The sequence below is a fragment of the Anoplopoma fimbria genome, chromosome 23 (genome assembly GCF_027596085.1).
Source record: "Anoplopoma fimbria isolate UVic2021 breed Golden Eagle Sablefish chromosome 23, Afim_UVic_2022, whole genome shotgun sequence".
Lineage (NCBI taxonomy): Eukaryota > Metazoa > Chordata > Actinopteri > Perciformes > Anoplopomatidae > Anoplopoma > Anoplopoma fimbria.
Genome location: NC_072471.1, coordinates 15,547,244 through 15,566,422, shown reverse-complemented (window position 1 = coordinate 15,566,422; position 19,179 = coordinate 15,547,244). Strand labels below are relative to the sequence as shown.

At 40.9% G+C, this 19,179-nt stretch overlaps 2 protein-coding genes across 2 annotated transcripts; both read right to left on the bottom strand.

Moving 5' to 3' along the window:
• Positions 1-1,201: 1,201 nt before the first annotated feature.
• fbxo18 (F-box DNA helicase 1) lies at positions 1,202-13,203 on the bottom strand. Its single transcript, XM_054624333.1, has 22 exons — positions 13,064-13,203; positions 12,841-12,904; positions 12,256-12,423; positions 11,527-12,107; positions 11,098-11,234; positions 9,873-10,020; positions 9,600-9,781; positions 9,436-9,510; positions 9,206-9,297; positions 8,409-8,577; positions 7,603-7,822; positions 7,408-7,495; positions 7,214-7,309; positions 6,965-7,101; positions 6,206-6,302; positions 5,898-6,064; positions 5,717-5,780; positions 5,401-5,592; positions 4,465-4,590; positions 4,123-4,229; positions 2,418-2,552; positions 1,202-2,246 (listed from the first exon to the last, which is right to left on the bottom strand). The coding sequence occupies exons 2-22, from the start codon at positions 12,857-12,859 to the stop codon at positions 2,085-2,087; spliced, it is 3,162 nt and encodes a 1,053-aa protein (XP_054480308.1). The 5' UTR covers positions 12,860-12,904; positions 13,064-13,203; the 3' UTR covers positions 1,202-2,084.
• A 2,301-nt stretch (positions 13,204-15,504) lies between these two features.
• nudt5 (nudix (nucleoside diphosphate linked moiety X)-type motif 5) lies at positions 15,505-18,989 on the bottom strand. Its single transcript, XM_054624643.1, has 10 exons — positions 18,931-18,989; positions 18,557-18,628; positions 17,883-17,950; positions 17,733-17,785; positions 17,550-17,657; positions 17,275-17,370; positions 17,030-17,131; positions 16,892-16,900; positions 16,756-16,809; positions 15,505-16,644 (listed from the first exon to the last, which is right to left on the bottom strand). The coding sequence occupies exons 2-10, from the start codon at positions 18,611-18,613 to the stop codon at positions 16,535-16,537; spliced, it is 657 nt and encodes a 218-aa protein (XP_054480618.1). The 5' UTR covers positions 18,614-18,628; positions 18,931-18,989; the 3' UTR covers positions 15,505-16,534.
• Positions 18,990-19,179: the final 190 nt, after the last annotated feature.

Below are 19,179 nucleotides of genomic sequence, written 5' to 3'. Positions count from 1 at the left end.
CTTGGTGCAAAGAAGTGCCACTAGAAACTGGAAACTAAAAAGACAGATATTTTGTAAGAGCAGGCAATAATTAAGTAGGCTGAGCTTTTACACCACTTTTCAGAGGCAAAACTAAAATAATTGTAGCACAAAACAAAATATATGATTAAAAAAACACTTTTATTCCTTCTTTAACCCATCATTTGGACAGGTTAGCAGGCCAGCTAAGTTAATATTGACAATAACTGTGATAATTAAAAATGTAATGTGAATACATGTTTAACTTAATACTTAAATTATATGTTTTTTGTTTCTTGATCTCCACCTCCCTATACTTGTATTTTTAGGGTATTTTATTCGCCAAAAACAGACAAAACGGCCAATAAACAAAGTTTTAGATGAATTTGACTGATAACTTCATGATTACTGTGGTTACAGAAATATCCGCTGTCATTTGCCAAACCAAGTTGTTTGCAGATTGCTCCTGCATAATTTAGATGGTGGCCGTTAGTAGCATGATGACTGATAATGCAGGAGGATGTTACCGCCTGTAAAAACCTCCTTCGCCACCACACTTCTCCAGACAAAATCTAAAAGTCACTTTATATTTGTTTTTAATATTGTCTCAAGAGATGAGGAGTTTTGTTTTTAAACAAAATTTTGAACTGAGCCATGTTGGTTTTTAAAAAGCTGACTTTTCGGAATGAAACGGATCAATTTTCCCCTATATGGATTCTAATGATGTAAACTATATATTCTAGTAGCAATTGTTAGCTTTAACAACTAGCTAAATACAGTATATATGCCTGTAACACTTCATTATGGGGCGTTTCAATATTAAACACTGTATGACTGCATTATTGAACTATGTATTATTTGCATAAATCACTGTTTAAGATATTCAACCATGTTTTACCTTGTTATTCTGCGTGCCTGCTTGTGAACTTTACTTTACATTTCTATGTAAATGCATTTCTTTTCCCCTGATATTTTTAGCATGATCAGCCTCTTAAAAGACCACCATGAACACAACATCTGCTGAAACCTCACTGTTTGAATGTCCAATGTGGTCAGCAGCTTGGATCACTTTAGGGGCATTGCCCAACCCTGAATAGAAATCCAGTCAATCAGAACCAGTCAGAACCAGTCTCTCCTCACCCCTCTTGTATATTCACTGTATTTCTTGTTGCAACCCATTGTCCATTTGTATGAATATTAAAAATATTCTTCAAAAAACATCAGTCGAGTGTTGCGAATGAAGGACTAAGTGACTCCTATAGCTGCTGATAATAAAATCATCTTACAAGTCATAACTATGTAGACACATTTAAGAGTTAACGCTGGAATTAAGTCCTGTGACTTCTCAAGTTACAAAAAGAGCATTACATAATCCAAAAAACACACAGGAACCTACTGTGTAGATAATCTCCTTGTCATGATAAAAAAATGTGGTTAACAAATTTCCCAGTCAGTTTAGGGTAGCCTTCTTGTACATTGCTCAGTACTTTATATTCTCATTTTTGTTAAATGTGTGTTTGTTCCCAAGAAGCTGGGGTTGATGGGGAGCAGCTGTTGAGCAGGAAGAACTGTAGACATGGTTAAGTGACTCCCACAGCTATCCCACCATTACTACTGCAAACTTGTACTCTCCTTCCATCAGCAATACAATGTTGTACCTATTTAAGTTTTATGTTGTAAATTTCTTTTAAGAATTCATAATCCACATTTTTTTCTAATGATTTACCGCGAAAAACTCAAGAACCAGTAGTTTTTCCGTAAGTCTTTTAGATTTTTTTTAAAGCTCAAACAATCAACACACAATCCACGGTGCTCTCGAATGAAACCTCAGTCCTACTGATGGCCACTGGGAGCTATACGCGTTATAAAAAGGCATCTCAACTGGATATTACACCATCTGATTCTCTTCAGCTCACGGGGAACGCACACACGCACACAAAAATTGAAAACACATTTCCAGTCTGTTTCAGTGTTGTCTGCGAACACCTCGCGTTATGTGCTGGCTGTTGACTTGAAAGTCCCTTTGTCATCAATGCACAAAAGAAAAGACCGGTTTTCGTTGGAAGCCCTTAAAAGACGAGCAGTCTCTAGAAAAGCGCGTGGAGCATCATGTGGTGGTCCTGCTGGTCGAGTATTCGCGGTATATCAGCCATAGAGAGCACGTCGTCGGTCATGAGGAAGGCAGTCGGCCCGATGCGTCTCCACACGCACCTCTCGCACAAGGGGCCACCTGCAGACACACCGTCGGACTGGACCAGGACAAAAGAGGGAGAACTAGAAATCAGAGCAAGCAACATCTCAAAAAATTCTAATTAAGGCTTAAGAGTAAATCACTGAATGTCAGACACTGTGCTGTACAATATCTCATATCTGTAGGCATTAGACTCCTGGCTAGTTATATCTAGAGTTGACAGTCTTACACATTTCATCTGCTGTTTGCACATGATGAACGCTGAGCCGGGTGTGGTGCAGTTGGGGCAGTCGGACACACAGCACGGGAGTGGATCGCCCGCCTTCATCAAGGTGCCGGGCATCTCGGACTTCAGGAAGTATTCCTAGATATGAGAGGAATTTTTTTTTTATTTGTACAAATGTGTGGGAGACAAGTTCACAGAACTGTTAAAAAGCAACAGTCTGGGTCCTAGCAGCTTCACATCAGGGACCAGCTGTTGGGACCTGTGGGATTCTGTGCTTCCAGACCCAACTAGCTGAGGTGGATCCCCTCCCAGGGTCTCTGTGTGTGACGCATTAGTTTTTTTTATTGCTCTTACAACACATTATCATCTCTGGCATCTCTTAATGCAGCACTTCCCTCCCGTAAAACTGCGGTAAAGCAGCGGTGGGAGTATTTTGTTTTTTTCTCTCTCTCTCTCTGCACTGTTCAGGCGCCAACAACAGCAGTTAGTTCACTTATATGCCAGCAACGGGAACAAGAAAAGAGAAGTCCAAACAGTGAAGTGCATACAAATTCTGCTTCAGTTTGATTATTGCTTAGTTTGTTTCGTGCTTTTAGTGCATCTTGGTTTACCACATCCGCTCTGTTGATGTCATTAAGTGGAAGGAAATCTTGGTATCCAGCTGGCAACAAAACCACACTTTTCTAAAAGCACATCTTATCAGGGCTAGAGTCAATCTCAACCTCGTGTTCCCTTTGTGACCTCTCCTTTAAAATAAAACATTCTCATTATATTTTCTGTAAATTGTCTATTTATTACCAAAGCATTTGTCAGAGTACAGTTAAGATTTAATAAAAAGAAATATGTGTGACTTCCAGTTATATTATTACATTACATTACATTACAGTCATTTAGCAGACGCTTTTATCCAAAGCGACTTACAGGAAGTGTATTCAACATAGGTATTCAAGAGAACTACTAGTCACCAGAAGTCATAAGTGCATCTCCTTTCTTAAACAAGCATCTTAAAGCATAAACCAGAGCAAAAGTATAGTGCAGAGGCAAGTTACTACGAAAACAATAATTGCAACAGACTAATCCGAATATAGTAAGTGCTACAAACTACTACGAATAGGATAAGTGCAGTAAACAAATACAAATTCAATAAGTGCAGCGAACTGATACGAATACAGTAAGTGCAACAACTAATACGAGTGCAATAAGTGCTACGAGGAAGGCTCAGGGTTTTACTGCGGAAATAACCAATTGTATGATTTTAAGACATTCCTGAATTACACAAAGTCACTCTCCATGAGTGACTTTACTCATGGAGTATATTCTACTTATCACTTACTTCAAAATTTACTTGAAAGAGAATGTGAAACTGCCCCTGAAACTGCTTAGGCTGGCATCTAAAATATGAGTATGAGGTAATGGAATTTTACGGAAGTGCAGCAACTTCCTACTTCCTTAACATGGCCATAAATATCCTGGCAGCTTCACGAGAAAACGCAGAACGGCGGCACTTTATCGAACAAGAGGAAAAACTGGGTGATGGGTTAGAAGAAACGAAAATGAAAACGTAAAACAACAGAATGTGATTTTGATCGAGTTGTAATGTGCAGATGTCTTTGCATCCCTGCATTCTAACAAAATAAGAAATAACAGTGGCTGTGGTTTGAATATTCAGTGGCCCTGTGAAAATAAGGAGTGTGAGATTAGGTCTTACCCCAGCCACTGTGAGGATCCGGCGGACGGAGTTGGTGATGATCAGCGAGGTCTTGGCACGAGTCACCGCCACATACAGCAGGTTCCACTCATCGTCCGCAATATCAGCTGAGCAGGGAAGATAAATATTCAAAGTTTTCAAATGTTAACCACTTTTAGAGAGATTTCAAATCTGCAATTAGTTAATATTGGTTGAATGATTTGCCCTCCAACAACAGAACTAACTAACAAACAGGAAAGCCGCCCCAAAAGGTAAGAGATATCAGACACACTTACCTACTAAATGCCTACAATGTATTATTTATGTGAGAAGGTAAAGAAAGGTTCGCCAAAAGAAACGTACAGAACGAGAAGTCGGGATTGTGGTGCAGGTTGTGCTTTGAAGAGGGAACCCTGGCAAAGTCATCGGTGACCATCACAGTGTCGAACTCCAGACCTTTGGCCTTGTGGACGGTTCCCACTATGAAGTCTGGAACCGAAACAGTCACAGGTTGTTACCACTGTTGCTGAGTCGAGTGCATTAGAAAGAAATATATCGATTTACGAGAAAATATATATTTTCTAATCTACCCGGGAAGCTACAAATACCCCAGCAGAAAATAAAATACAGCATTTTACAACAACCCATGTTGAGGTTTTTTTCTTTATAAGAATGAATTAAACAAAACATTTCCACACTTGGATGTCATAAAGTAAGTACATAAAAAATACAAAACATAAATACATGAATGTGAAAAAAACCCTTTCCTGTTCCTGTGTGAATGTGGTTACTGTATTATTACCATTAACAGAGCAGAGACAGAAATAGAGCTCCAAAAGCTATTTCACTTGCCGCTGAAAATAGTCCCAGATTAACACACCATTCACTCCCATGAGAGTAAAATTTGTTAAAAGCTACAGTGCCCCACCTTCTTGTACATTACTGTCCTTTTTTTTTATTATGAAAAATCATCAGATCACACAATCATATGTGTGATCTGTTTTTAATAATCTACAGCTTCATAAATAAGCAATGGGATTTGGAAGAAGACACTGAGATGTCAAAATGTATTGAGAGGTTTGTGGACAATAACAAAAAAGGTTTATTAAACATAGCTTCACTAGGATATTCCACGGTATACTTGCAAAGCAACACTGTATTCATTTTGGTACTTATTTCATGATGTCTTGTTGCATTTTAGATGATTGTCACTTGTGTGGTGTTTGAGAGTTAATCATTTTGACACCAGTAAGTAGTAAGTGATCAATCTAATTGAAAAAGTTTTTTTTTTTTACATACCTGCTTGGTGGAAGTCCTCTTCAAAGCACATTTCCAGGCGCTTCACCAGCTCCGGGATGCGCTTTCCGTATTTTTCAACGATGCTGAGTTTGGCGTCCAGCTCCAAGTCCTCGGTCTGTTGGACGTACTTCTTCAAGGCCCAGAAGGCATGCGGATTCTTGGCGAAGCAGCGAATAAAAGGATCTCTGATGGCTGAAGGAAGAGCAAATTTAAGATTAATCTCAAAGGGTCAGTAAGAAAAGAACTCAGGGTCAACACTAGGGGTGTTTCTGTTCTGAAACAGAGGTCATGCATAGTAAACGTGTATGAGTCTCACATTTTGACCCTTCCATCAGCTGCCAGATGTCCAGGATCCGATTCAGGCCGATACCGTTGACACCCTGAAGGAAAAGGTGGACCTGTGAGTACCTGATAGATATCACATACCTCACGTGTCTCCCTGATATAAAATACGCTTGCTCCTACTTCCTTGATTGTGTCTGTTAGTAAACACTCACTCCTATGAAGTGGATCCGGCACTGCAGGTTGGAATCGGTGAGCCGGACGGCTTCGGTGAAAACAGTGATATTGCATCTCGACAAGATGGCCGTCTTCCCCGGGGAAAGACTGACACCCGTCTTCAAAGCTGTTCCCACGTCGTCTGCAGCCTGGTCACACACACCGCCTATACAACGGACAAAAGCACACAAGACATGACAGTGAAAATATGGTATTTTAACATTACATCAACTCCCAGCGTCTATATGTTTTTTTTAAACGTCCCTGTTTCTAATAGACAACATATTTAAAAGTAAGCAGTGGTTACCTTTTTGCTTTCCTCCCACGAGAATCTTCTCCACCCCCTTGCACACTTTAAGGATGGTGGCACCAACGTAGGCGATCTCAGCACCGAACCGAAAGCTCTGAAAACAGACACCAGTAGCAAGTAGGTTCATTTTTCTGATTCACAATGAACTGTTGAGAGTTAAAACATGTCTTCATACAACATTAAGAATAATAATAAACAACTGTGTGCTATGTAAAGATAAGGTGGAGTAATGGCGTCCTGAGTAGGGATTGAAATCACACTCCCAACTGTGTGCTATAATATAAACTACTTTGATCAACTTTTCATTTTGTAATTGAACTCCATGGAAAGAAAAACAATTTAGATTTCTTAATTTTGTGAGGGCTTTATACGGACAATATTGTGAAGTTCTTTTGTTGTAGTTTTCAAATATTATTATTCAGAAAGACATTTTTGCAAAACTTTTGACATTTTAAACAAATAGGGAACTTTTTCAATTTTAACAAAATAAAATATTTAAATAAATTATTTTTTCAAATTGCTTTGATTTCTTATTCAAGATAACCTCATTCTCTTTACTGTAGGTGTAGTGTATGGGCTTTGTAGTTTTTCCAGAATTTGAGTCTGAGACCCTTATCATTGTTGGTGTCATTATTATTTTCTGGCATATTATGTCGCCCTAGCAGTATTAACTGTGGTATGTAGTGTTCAAATGATTCAAGTGAGTGGCTCCCCCCTGTGGAGCTGTGATGTTAATGCGTGCATGCTTGTGTCTACCTGTGTCAGGTAGAAGATGTGTGTGTGGTCAACGATGTTTAGCGCGTTGACGGCTCCTTTGAAGGTGTAGATCTGCTGATGAGGGTCTCCCACCAGGATTTTCCCACAGTTCTGCGACAGAAGCACATCCATGATGACTGAGAGGGAGAGAGAAGGAAGACGGCATCGCCATCAGAGTTAAGCACAATAATTACAAACAGGACTTTTCCCACAATCCTTGGACTGTGTAAACAGTCACAGCATGGTTACCTGGAGTGCAGTCCTGGGCCTCGTCGATGAAAAGGACGTCGTATTGGTCGGACAAGCAGGGCTTGGGGTTCTGGAGCTGCCATAACTTCAGGTAACCTGAGGATGAAGAGTTCCGTTTACCACCAGTGCAGCGTTCTCTCAAATATGAGAACAGAATCACTTAAATTAATTTAACTCAAATGCAGTTGGCGTACCATCGTGGATCATGTAGTAGGCGTCTACTTTGGTTTCATTGAGATCCTTCATTTTGTTCCAGATCGCCTGCGCTTCACGTGCAAACAACTTGGATTGTAAAATAAAAAAGACAGACGGTTTCAATGTGACCTTTGCAGTGCTCATGCTTTGGTTATCATTCATTCACACTAAAGCGGTGCGTTGTCGATTCATACCTTTTTTTCGGCGTCCATTATAATCACCCTCTGGTCGTTCTTGGCCTTGCGGGAGCTGGGGACGTGTTCGACGGTGATGGCTTCGTCCGGTGAAGCCATGAAGGCGTTGAGAGTCGTGGCCACCACTTTGGCATTGGCGAAGCCGCCGCGGCCCTCGGGCAGAACGGAGTTGATGGCGAACGGCTTCAAGTTGAACGTCAGCTTCGAATGCAAATGGTATCTGCAGCAGGTGGAGATCACGGGAGCACAACAAGGGATGTGGTTTTAAAAGAATGAAAAAAAAAACACAAAACAAGTGTTACTATGGAAATAAATAAGCAAACAAGTTAAAGTCAAGGTTATTCTACCCAAACAAACAGTTTGGTGGGTAGAAATCAGAGGAGCAGAGAGCGGTAAGACCTCATCTAGAAAACGCAAGTTCAAATGAAGGTTACTTGAGCTCTACTTTTAATGCTTAACTAATGGCTCACTATATTTCAGGCATAACAAACATATGTTTTGATTTAATGAATCAAATGTATATCTGTGTCACCCTTAGTCCCTCCACTTTTTACTTCCGGCCACAAAACTGGCAACCATAACATGTGAAATCAACTCAGTGTAATTAGAAAAGTTTGTCAGTATCAAGTTCCAATCGTCCAATAGTTATAATGCTAAAACTCAATTCATCAAAAATGATGCCGTTTGGGAATATTATTAGATAATTGGGATACAAAATATATGAGGGATTCATATTTTTAGAAAAAAAAAAGGTGCCACGGTCTGTATTTATGAACACACAGAGAATCTGAGGGGAATCTCTTCACCTCTTCCCAACGTCGGCGAAGGCCAATGAGTGGACGGTCTTGCAGGCCACGTTGCTGGGGAAACGACGCTGCGCCTCACTGGCCACCGACTTGTTGAAGGCCACATACAGGAAGCGGAGGTGTGGCCGCTGCTCGGCGTACTTCACCAACGTGGTCGTCTTCCCCGTACCTGTGGGAGGACAACACGGACCGTTGAGCTGCGACACCACTAACCTCTGATTTGCATGGCTGGCCCACATCACAGCTCACAAAGCAACACTAAAAACTGATTAATGATCTCCAACATTACAGGCTATGGGTAAGTGTAAAAAAATGCAGCATTTGATACTTTTACCACACTTTTATTGCAACATGCCTTTGCATTTAAAAGAAACAATGTGACCAAATTACTAATTACTAAACCTATTCTTCATTTAGTGCAGACCTGCATACCTGTCACTGCCTTGTAAAAACCCTTTGGGTCACTGAAAACATTTTGAAAGGAGTTATCTGGAGAAATGTTTCCCCCTGGTGATGATTGTGTAGTTGTGTTCCATTACACACATACACTGCATGTGGTGATGGCTACAGTGAAAGGCTACAATTGTATGTTCAGATGTTATTGCTGTGGGTCTGAATTATTATAATTATTATTTCCTTGTATGTGAAAACCTTCTTGAAAAAAATATATATAATCAGATTCTGATCAGATTGTCATTTTCACCACATTATTTACTTTTTTTAAATTGATTTTTGAGTTTTTTGACAAAATTAAACTACTTTATGGAATGTGGTTGGTTATGATGCTGCCACTGTACCTGCAAAAGCCACGATCTTGACCACATGGTCAGCCTGGACGTCGTGTCTGAGGATCTGCTGCTGTTCACCTGTGAGCTGAATCTGAGGCCGCCTAGCAGAAACACACACACACACAAAAAATGATGACTGTTTATACTCTAAAACACCGGAGGTATCCATGACTTCAGTCCACTTTCAGTTGGCGTATTTGACATGCACGTCAGTGACACTAATGTATTTTGGTCCTCACCGGCTCTGACTGGAGCTGACAGCAAAGGGGCCGTTCGCCATCAAGTGAAGTATGTAGTATATGTTGTAGTGTAACCTGGAGAGACAAGAGAGAAAGGCATCATGGGGGAGCTGATGAGAAAGATGTGGGACTTTTAAAAAGGTGCGGACACCTGCAGCTCTTACCGGCTACTAATCTTGATGTTGCTCCTCTTCATGGCGAGCAACATCATGGCCATGTGGCTGAGGTACTCTGTGATGGCGGTGTCCGACATGCAGCCGGTGAGCAGAGACACCAAGGCCTGCACGTCACAGACGCTCTCACTCAGGACCAATATGACCGCCATGGCTGCGTACGGGTTGGGACCCTGGAGGTTGGACACAAATTATGTGAACATCCGTGTCTCCATAGGATTACCAGAGGACCTTTGTGTATTTGTGTTTGTGTGTGAGTCATACCTCAATGCCAAGGTTGAACAACTTCTGAACATCGGGAACACGTAATCTGATGGAGGCTTCGGCCTGAGGATAAAGGCGGTGTTTCTTTACACACTCCAGAACATCCTCCGGCCTCACCCGCTCTCTGACCGTATGCTGGGCCATTAAACTGACAAAAACACACACAAAACAAATTAAAAATCTATGCATGCCGGCCATCCCATTTGTTACTGGTCATTTCAAATAATCATATTAAGTCATTTAAATGAGGCTCAGATACACAGTGACACAATGATACCAAGATCAGATAAATAATGGTCAAATTTCAAAGAAAATACTGTCTGGAGTTGTCAGGACGTTACACTTGATCCAAAGACGAAGCAGCTGTGTTGTGCTATAATGTGTGAGCTCAGTCTGAGAATTTGCTTTGGCGGTTTTAATGGTTTTTGTATTTATACGAGTGAAGAGTTCAATATTTGTCCCCTCAGTCAAAATCCAAACTAGTGATGCACCAGAGGATATACATCCGTGGCCGATACATCTTTGGCTCATAAATAAAATTTAAAAAATGTTATTGATCAGATAATGGAATTTAAGTTTAAAATTAAATCTGAAAATGCGAAGCCTGCTGCAATTTCTACAGTGGAGAACAAACTTTAGCTCATATCTATTTCTGGTATATTTGAATGCTAGTTAGTGAAACTAAATCCGCCAGTAAGGAACACATTAAGTGCAATTTATAAAGGTTTAACATCTTCGACCCCTCTGCCTGCAGTCAACTCAAAGTCACCTCTTAAGCCAAAGCCTGCATATTTTATAGTTTTATAGTCATACAGAGTTTTTTTTATTTTTTTTATGAACAAGCTGAAAACTTGTGGAAGTGTTTAGCCGTCAAGCCAAATTAGACAAGTGTTAAATTTAGTTAAGTTCGAGATTTTTTTATCAGTTTCTCTCTTCACATCAGCATTAGAGGGAGGATGACAGAGGGGAGGATTAATGATGCCACAGGACTGTAAGCCAGTTTATTCTATGAGGCTTGTACCCTTTCTAAAACAGTGGAGTCCAAGGGCTTTAAATAAATAGTCATCAGTCCAAGAGTTTTTAAAGTTATTCCAATGGATTTTTTTTAGAGTGTACATGCATGTCAATAAGGAGATATGGCATTGTGTTATTGGGTCTACATATAAAATAAATGATTCATGTGCTGTAACATGAATGTCCCTCACTAAAGGAAGTGCAGACTTACACAACAAGGTGTCGTATGCTGTGCTGGGATGATGCTGGATCTGTGATGCGGCTGTTCCTCAGGATGGAGCAGATCTCCCTCACCGCTTCCTTCTCCCTCATCATGTAGCGGAAGTATTTCTTCTTGAATGGGACGAACTGCACAATGGAACACAAAACACACATAATTCAAAAACAACTATGTTAACTTTTGTAAGCTTTAATTACTAGTAGGGTAAATGTCCAACCACATGAGACGGATAAACTACTCTCTTCAAATACCCAACAGTGTTAAGGCAAAGTTCATCTCTCAAACATTTGCTTTTTTTTTTTTTTTTTTAAAACATAGGAACTACACACTTACCCTGTTTTTTGTTACTTAACTTCAACATAATCCCCCCTCACCCTGCTGCTAATATGGAACTTGATGCAATTGTGTGGTTTGTTTGACCTTGTTGTCCTGTACGATGTTCCTCCAGTGACGGCAGACACAGCTGACACTGCGGTAGAGGTCCTGGGCAGGGACGAAGCACAGTATTTGCCTCAGCACCTCCTCTGGAAGATCATCCATGCAGCCCTGGGGTTCAAACAAGACCTTCCTGCTACCCAAGAGCCCAAAGTGGGCGTCAGGCAGGGCCTCCACCTCCTCTTCCAAGTCAGGACGGTCAAATTCATCATCATCTCCAAACATCTCTCCTGTGAGTCCCTGCAGATGATCCACCACTTTCTCCTTTGGCTTGGGTAACAACTCGGCAGCTAAAAGGCTTACATCGTCAACCTCCTCTTCAGGGTTAAGCGCCAACGGGGCAGCTAACAGGCTGACCTCGCCGTCATCCTCCTCCTCGTTCATAACCTCTGGCTCTTCTTTGGGAAAAAGCTTCTCATTGAGTACATTTGTGCGTGAGGACGAGCAGGGCTGGGAGGATTTGTTCGGACTGGACCTGATGACCCCTGTCACAGAGAAGAAGTTGTCGATGGCCTTCTGTTTCCCTGCGGGACTTCCTGAGGCAGATGCTGATGGTGTGAGAGAGGCTGGTGAAAAGAAATGTCTGAGTCAGGACTTTTACTGGACAAAATAACTTCTTTTTTTTCTGCATGGATGTTCCCTTGTCTATTTCCGTTGTAACTTTGAATGCACTTTTGTCAAAATGTTTGTAGCAAAAGGCATAGAGCAGATTACCACACTTCCGCCGCTTGGTGGGTGTCCTTGGGTAAAGCCCCCGGTTTGGGTTGCGAGTTCCCTGCCCGTGGTTGACGGTGTGGGGTTGGGTGAGGACATTAGTGCCCTTTGCACTCTGTCCCAACTCATCACACTCCCCTGCATTCAGGTGCCTCCTTTTGGCATTTCCTAGAAAACGACAGCAGCAAACAACATTCAGTCATGTCAGCGCGACACAAACCACATTATTAGGATTGTCCTTAAGCGATGTCAACCATTATTTAGTCTTCAGATCTTAAAGTTAATAGTCACTGTTCAATCTGTAAGTCAAGGAAGAATATTAGAAGAGTCCTGTTTTCATATTTGGTACAAAAGGCTTTAGGACCCTGAAATGTTATCAAGGAAAGCACCAAAATGGTCCTTTTGTGGCTTTGACAATTGTCCAAATTAGCAATGAGTGAGTTTAGCGTTACTGTCCATTACCTGTATCCAATCCAAATGCCGATGACTCATACTTACTAAATACTATCTAACTATATGACACAAAGTGAAAGGGATAAATGTATGCAGTTAGTCTAGTAAGCTTACTTCAGTTACCAAACTTACCCTTAACAGTGATCTCCATTTCCGTGTCGGTCACAGACCTAACCTACGTGTCAGATTGGGTTTACTGGGGAACAAATGCGAAATAATTCAAGCAGAAATGTCGTTGTTGTTGTTGTAGCGAGCACAAAAGACGCAGAATCGTCTAATGTTTATTAAACCTTAGTAAACAACTCTTGTTACCCTAGCATACTAAGCTAACATTAGCTAGTTTGTAAACACCGACCTGTTCAGAAACTCACATGTACCGCCCTGCCAGCAGTCCACTGACTGACTAAGGCTGACATGTATGTTGTGGTACTTGTTGCTAAAGACAAGGCCTCCAGGTGTTCAGAGGTCCCCAGCTGTTTATGTTGGTCGGCGCATGCACGCGGAGAGCAGAGTGCGCCTCGCGGGAGCGCGCACGCAGAGCGTAATCTAAACAAACATACCGACACTGGAGGCAAAGTCTGAAAGGGAAGAGATCATCTGATCAATTAGCTGTTCTGCAAACTGCCTCAGATGGGCTTAGTGACTCCCAGGCATCATCGAATGGGATGAACTTCTGTCTGGACCAGACTATTGGACAAACATCCTCTTCCAAAATGCTCAACCCTGCAGAAAAAGTCATATGAACCCTTATATATATATATATATATATATATATATATATATATATATATATATATATTTAAAAAAAAAATCGATGGATTGTTTTTGCTGATTATCCTAATATTTGCATTTTTAAGCAATTAAGGTTCGTATATATATATATATATACATATATATACAGTATATATATATATATATATATATATATATATATATATATATATATATATATACACACATATATGTATATATATATATATACACACATATACAGTGGGTACGGAAAGTATTCAGACCCCTTTAAATTTTTCACTCTTTGTTTCATTGCAGCCATTTGCTAAAATCGAAAAAGTTCATTTTTTTTTCGCATTAATGTACACTCAGCAACCCATCTTGACAGAAAAAAACAGAAATGTAGAAATTTTTGCAAATTTATTAAAAAAGAAAAACTGAAATATCACATGGTCATAAGTATTCAGACCCTTTGCTGTGACACTCATATTTAACTCACATGCTGTCCATTTCTTCTGATCCTCCTTGAGATGGTTCTACTCCTTCATTGGAGTCCAGCTGTGTTTAATTAAACTGATTGGACTTGATTAGGAAAGGCACACACCTGTCTATATAAGACCTTACAGCTCACAGTGCATGTCAGAACAAATGAGAATCATGAGGTCGAAGGAACTGCCCAAGGAGCTCAGAGACAGAATTGTGGCAAGGCACAGATCTGGCCAAGGTTACAAAAGAATTTCTGCAGCACTCAAGGTTCCTAAGAGCACAGTGGCCTCCATAATCCTTAAATGGAAGAAGTATGGGATGACCAGAACTCTTCCTAGACCTGGCCGTCCAGCCAAACTGAGCAATCGTGGGAGAAGAGCCTTGGTGAGAGAGGTAAAGAAGAACCCAAAGATCACTGTGGCTGAGCTCCAGAGATGCAGTAGGGAGATGGGAGAAAGTTCCACAAAGTCAACTATCACTGCAGCCCTCCACCAGTCGGGGCTTTATGGCAGAGTGGCCCGACGGAAGCCTCTCCTCAGTGCAAGACATATGAAAGCCCGCATAGAGTTTGCCAAAAAACACATGGAGGACTCCCAAACTATGAGAAATAAGATTCTCTGGTCTGATGAGACCAAGATTGAACTTTTTGGCGTTAATTCTAAGCGGTATGTGTGGAGAAAACCAGGCACTGCTCATCACCTGCCCAATACAATCCCAACAGTGAAACATGGTGGTGGCAGCATCATGCTATGGGGGTGTTTTTCAGCTGCAGGGACAGGACGACTGGTTGCAATTGAAGGAAAGATGAATGCGGCCAAGTACAGAGATATCCTGGAAGAAAACCTCCTCCAGAGTGCTCAGGACCTCAGACTGGGCCGAAGGTTCACCTTCCAACAAGACAATGACCCGAAGCACACAGCTAAAATAACAAAGGAGTGGCTTCGGAACAAGTCTGTGACCATTCTTGACTGGCCCAGCCAGAGCCCTGACCTAAACCCAATTGAGCATCTCTGGAGAGACCTGAAAATGGCTGTCCACCAACGTTCACCATCCAACCTGACAGAACTGGAGAGGATCTGCAAGGAAGAATGGCAGAGGATCCCCAAATCCAGGTGTGAGAAACTTGTTGCATCATTCCCAAGAAGACTCATGGCTGTACTAGCTCAAAAGGGTGCTTCTACTCAATACTGAGCAAAGGGTCTGAATACTTATGACCATGTGATATTTCAGTTTTTCTTTTTTAATAAATTTGCAAAAATTTCTACATTTCTGTTTTTTTCTGTCAAGATGGGTTGCTGAGTGTACATTAATGAGAAAAAAAATGAACTTTTTCGATTTTAGCAAATGGCTGCAATGAAACAAAGGGTGAAAAATTTAAAGGGTCTGAATACTTTCCGTACCCACTGTATATATATATATATATACACACGTGTGTATATATATACACACACACACATCTATATATACAGTATATATGCATTATACATACTACTACTAAGCTCAGGCACAAGAAGAAAATACATTTATTCTATCACTTTCCCAGCTGTTGCTGTAGTCAGTTTGACACAGAAACACAAATTGAAAGCAAAAGTAGTATCAAATGTATTTATTGGTCAGTAGTTGCTAGTGTACGTACAGCATTAATGTCAAGTTAATTGCACCATGGGGTTGGAGGCACAGCATTTATTGTTTCCTATTAATCAGTTACTGCCTTTATCATGACAGCATCTGTTGTACATTACAGTTGAGCTACACAAGGAACAACACCCCTCCTCATTCTGTTAATACATCAAACAAATACTATATGTAACTATCATCACAATTAATGTGTTATTTTGTAACTAACAGCTTGTCTACTTCCTCTAAGGTGTTTCTTCTGTTCCCAGGATGCCTTTAGACAAAATCCAGAACAAGGATGTGAGCTTGCTTAAAGTTATCCTCGAGAAAAAGATTACGCCGAACTAGATGAAGCAAGAATTGCATCGTACTTCGGCAGTAGTCATTTTTTTTACAGAAAAAAGTGTTTTGAGGTTTATTTGTCCTTTCCATTAAGTCGGCAAAACAGTATGTTGGGAATGTTTTACGATCACTAAAATAATATTTGCTTCTCATCAAACTACACGTCATTTAAAAAAAAAAAAGAGGAAATTATTGGTCAAGTAAGTCGTTTGAGACTAAAGGCTGAAACATATTCTGTTTTCAAGTGTGCAAACAATTAAACGACTGGCCCCACCAGAGTATGTTTCGGTCCTTGAGGTGTTTAATAGTACCTCCATCCTGACTGCAAAGAGTGGGCCAGTACATAAACAGAGCTCCTTCATAGGTTCACTTTCCAAATCCAAGGCTTTTTCCAGACTTTGATTTTATCATCAGATTTTTGTGTTATGCTTGATTAACACACAAAGTTGCAATAGTGTCTTCTTCTTTCATTTTGCTCTATGGAAGGTCATTTTACATCATAGAAACAAATATTAAAATATGAGGTTTCACTGCGTCTAAAACCACAATGCAACAACGACTGTTCATATCACAATTTTCCAGTCCTCTTTTTTTCAATACAGATTTTCCAGTCCTGTGTAGCGAGCCCTGTGAAACCGAACGTTTCCCCTCACTGCTTCAGGACGGGGAGCTCCCTCGGCTTAAAGAAGGCCTGAACCATCCCCATTGCAAAGATGTACACTTTGGAGTCCACCACGATTTTTTCTTTCTTCATCAGATCTGCCCCGATAAAACAAGGCAGTATTAGTCAGAGTGTTTGCGTTGGTCCGGATATGGATGCCTTGCTCTCATAATAACATCATCACTCTGGAAAAAAAACAGAAGCCTTACCATCTATTTTCACCTGGAATTCATCAAGAGGTAAGAGAATGACTTCAACAAATTCTGGAAGGAGAGGAAAGAGGCTTGATTTGCTGTACGAGTTAAAATGATTATTTCTGATATAATCAAAAGGAACATTACTCACCTCCTTCGCCTGTAGGGAAGAACAAAAAGAGAAGTAAATTAATCATGTTTTCTTTTTTCTTTTTATATAACAGCTGTGAGGTTTCGCGTTAGTGCTCTTATTTTGTTCATGCCAAAGAGAGAATGTAAGCTTTCTCACCGAGCTGTTGTGTTGGGTTGATGTTCTCCCCCTCGTCTCCGTTGATGTTGACCATGACGATCTGGGTGGTCGAATTAGACAGACCGGGGTCCAAACAGGTCACTGTGATCAAAACAACAACATTACTACTGTAATTGCGTTGTATGATAGAACAGTATGGAGTATGGAACTGCTTTTCAATAATAATAAGTAATAATAAGCAGCTTATGCAATCGCATGTACAGCGAATCTTAGTGTGAGGATACCTGGAGTGACTCCCGCTATTTCCCCTTTGTAGCCGGTTTCTTCCTTTAGCTCCCTCAATGCAGCCACCTCTGCACTTTCCCCCTCGTCGATCAAACCTGAGCACAGCACAGACAAAAAAACACAAACAAAGATCACAGATGTGGCTACAAGAGATGACAAAAGTCCCAACAGTCTTCCGCGAAGAATGAAATGTTTATGAGAATAAGAAACATGAAAAGTTGGATCTCTCATTGAAGGGAGTTTCAATCAGTTCATTTTGGAAAAACCTTCCGACCTGCAGGGAACTCCAGAGTGTAGCATCCCATGGGAGGACGGAACTGCTTCACCATCACCACGCAGTCTTTGTGGAGAGTCCGCTTCAGCAGGGCGATGATTCCAACACCTGCAGGAGAAGTGCGTTACAGCCTGCAAGCTCAACTGACCAGGTGAAACAGTAAATGTATACAGAGACGCTCACCGTCTGCCTCTGTGTTGGTTTGCCTCGTTGTCCTTTTCACTGTCTCCCAGACTCTGGTGGACGAAAAAAACAAGGGGGGTGAAAAACTGTACGTAGATGGTAGGTGTGTGTGATTGTGAAGATCGTGGCAGTCAAAAGACAGAACAGTACCTGGTGCTTCCAGCACGGTCCACGTATGTGGTCTTCTCCAGCTTCAGCCATTTCCCTGCTGCCATGAGCTGCAACAAACGGAGAGTCAACACACAGAGCTACGATGGTCTGAAGGTCACCGAACGCAACAAGCTGCTGTGTGATCACAATACTTTACAGCTCAGTAGAGAAACAACTTACAGTGTGAGCTACTACTCTACTTATCTTACATCAATACCAACGGTAGAAAGTGTCTTAAAGAGAAGCATGCATGTGGTATCATTACGGGTAGTTTCTGCCAAAATGCAATGTGTTAATCAATAAATCTAAAAGGGCAATATGGATTAATTTGTGTGATTGTGAGAATATGTACACAGCAACGTGTGTCTTATGTTTTCATGAACTCAACATTGAGGATACTCAAACCTCAATGGATAATCCTAACTACTTTTGGAAAAAGTAGGTCCAAAAAATATATAGAAGTGGCTGCTCTGTGTTGAAAAGTGGAGATTTAACCTTTATACTCATTGGTGGGTACAGATAAAGCATTAAATCTATCAAATAATATGGACTTGTTAAGAAATGACTATGAGTAAGCAATTAGAGGTCTCAAAAACTGAACACTACCGACATTTAGCTGTCAGTGTAGATTACAGCTTCATGTGGGACATTTGAAGCCTGTAGTGTTTACTTGCCTCTTCTTTCACTACGTGTGGAGCAGTAGTCACTTTGGGTTCCTCGGAGTTGCTCATTTTCTCTCTGGACAGCTGAAAATGGAGGAAAGTCGAGTCAGAAAGCTTCAGGTCAACATGTTAAACCAAACACAGAGTTCTCACGGTGGACGTCTCTGGTCATGAGTTGCTCAATTAACATTAGCTGCTACAGTCAGGCAACGCTAACCAAGTTCAACCAGGACTCAACTCCCCCAATAACAGTTTCATTTTAGCGTTTCTATTCGTGTTTTTCTTTATTTGACGCCAGCTTCACGCTGCTTTACACTTAGCAGCTGCTACCGGGGTTTGGAGCTTTAGACCAGCATTTAAAAAGGAGCAAACTAAACTAAACTCACGTGAAACCCCAACGCAGTGGTAGTAGCAGAGATAGGAAAGAAGCAGTGAGGCGTCACTCTGCCACCACCTCCGGTACCGAAAACGTCAGAGGAGTCTAGTTTTATAAGATAAGATAAGATAAGATAAGATAAGATAAGATAAGATAAGATAAGATAATCCTTTATTAGTCCCGCAGCGGGGATATTTACAGGATTACAGCAGCATAGAGTAAAGTGCACACAAGAGACATAGTAAAGAAAGACAAGATA

Excerpts from the sequence above, each read along its gene's own strand:
- nudt5 (XM_054624643.1), bottom strand. The coding sequence starts at position 18,613 with ATGAGCAACTCCGAGGAACCCAAAGTGACTACTGCTCCACACGTAGTG. Across the intron at positions 17,371-17,549 it reads CACTCTGGAGTTCCCTGCAG|GTTTGATCGACGAGGGGGAA; the intron begins GTCGGAAGGTTT and ends TGCTGTGCTCAG. Across the intron at positions 16,645-16,755 it reads ATTCCAGGTGAAAATAGATG|ATCTGATGAAGAAAGAAAAA; the intron begins GTAAGGCTTCTG and ends TTATCGGGGCAG.
- fbxo18 (XM_054624333.1), bottom strand. Across the intron at positions 5,593-5,716 it reads GCTGATGGAAGGGTCAAAAT|CCATCAGAGATCCTTTTATT; the intron begins GTGAGACTCATA and ends CTCTTCCTTCAG. Across the intron at positions 2,553-4,122 it reads GGATCCTCACAGTGGCTGGG|GAATACTTCCTGAAGTCCGA; the intron begins GTAAGACCTAAT and ends TCTCATATCTAG.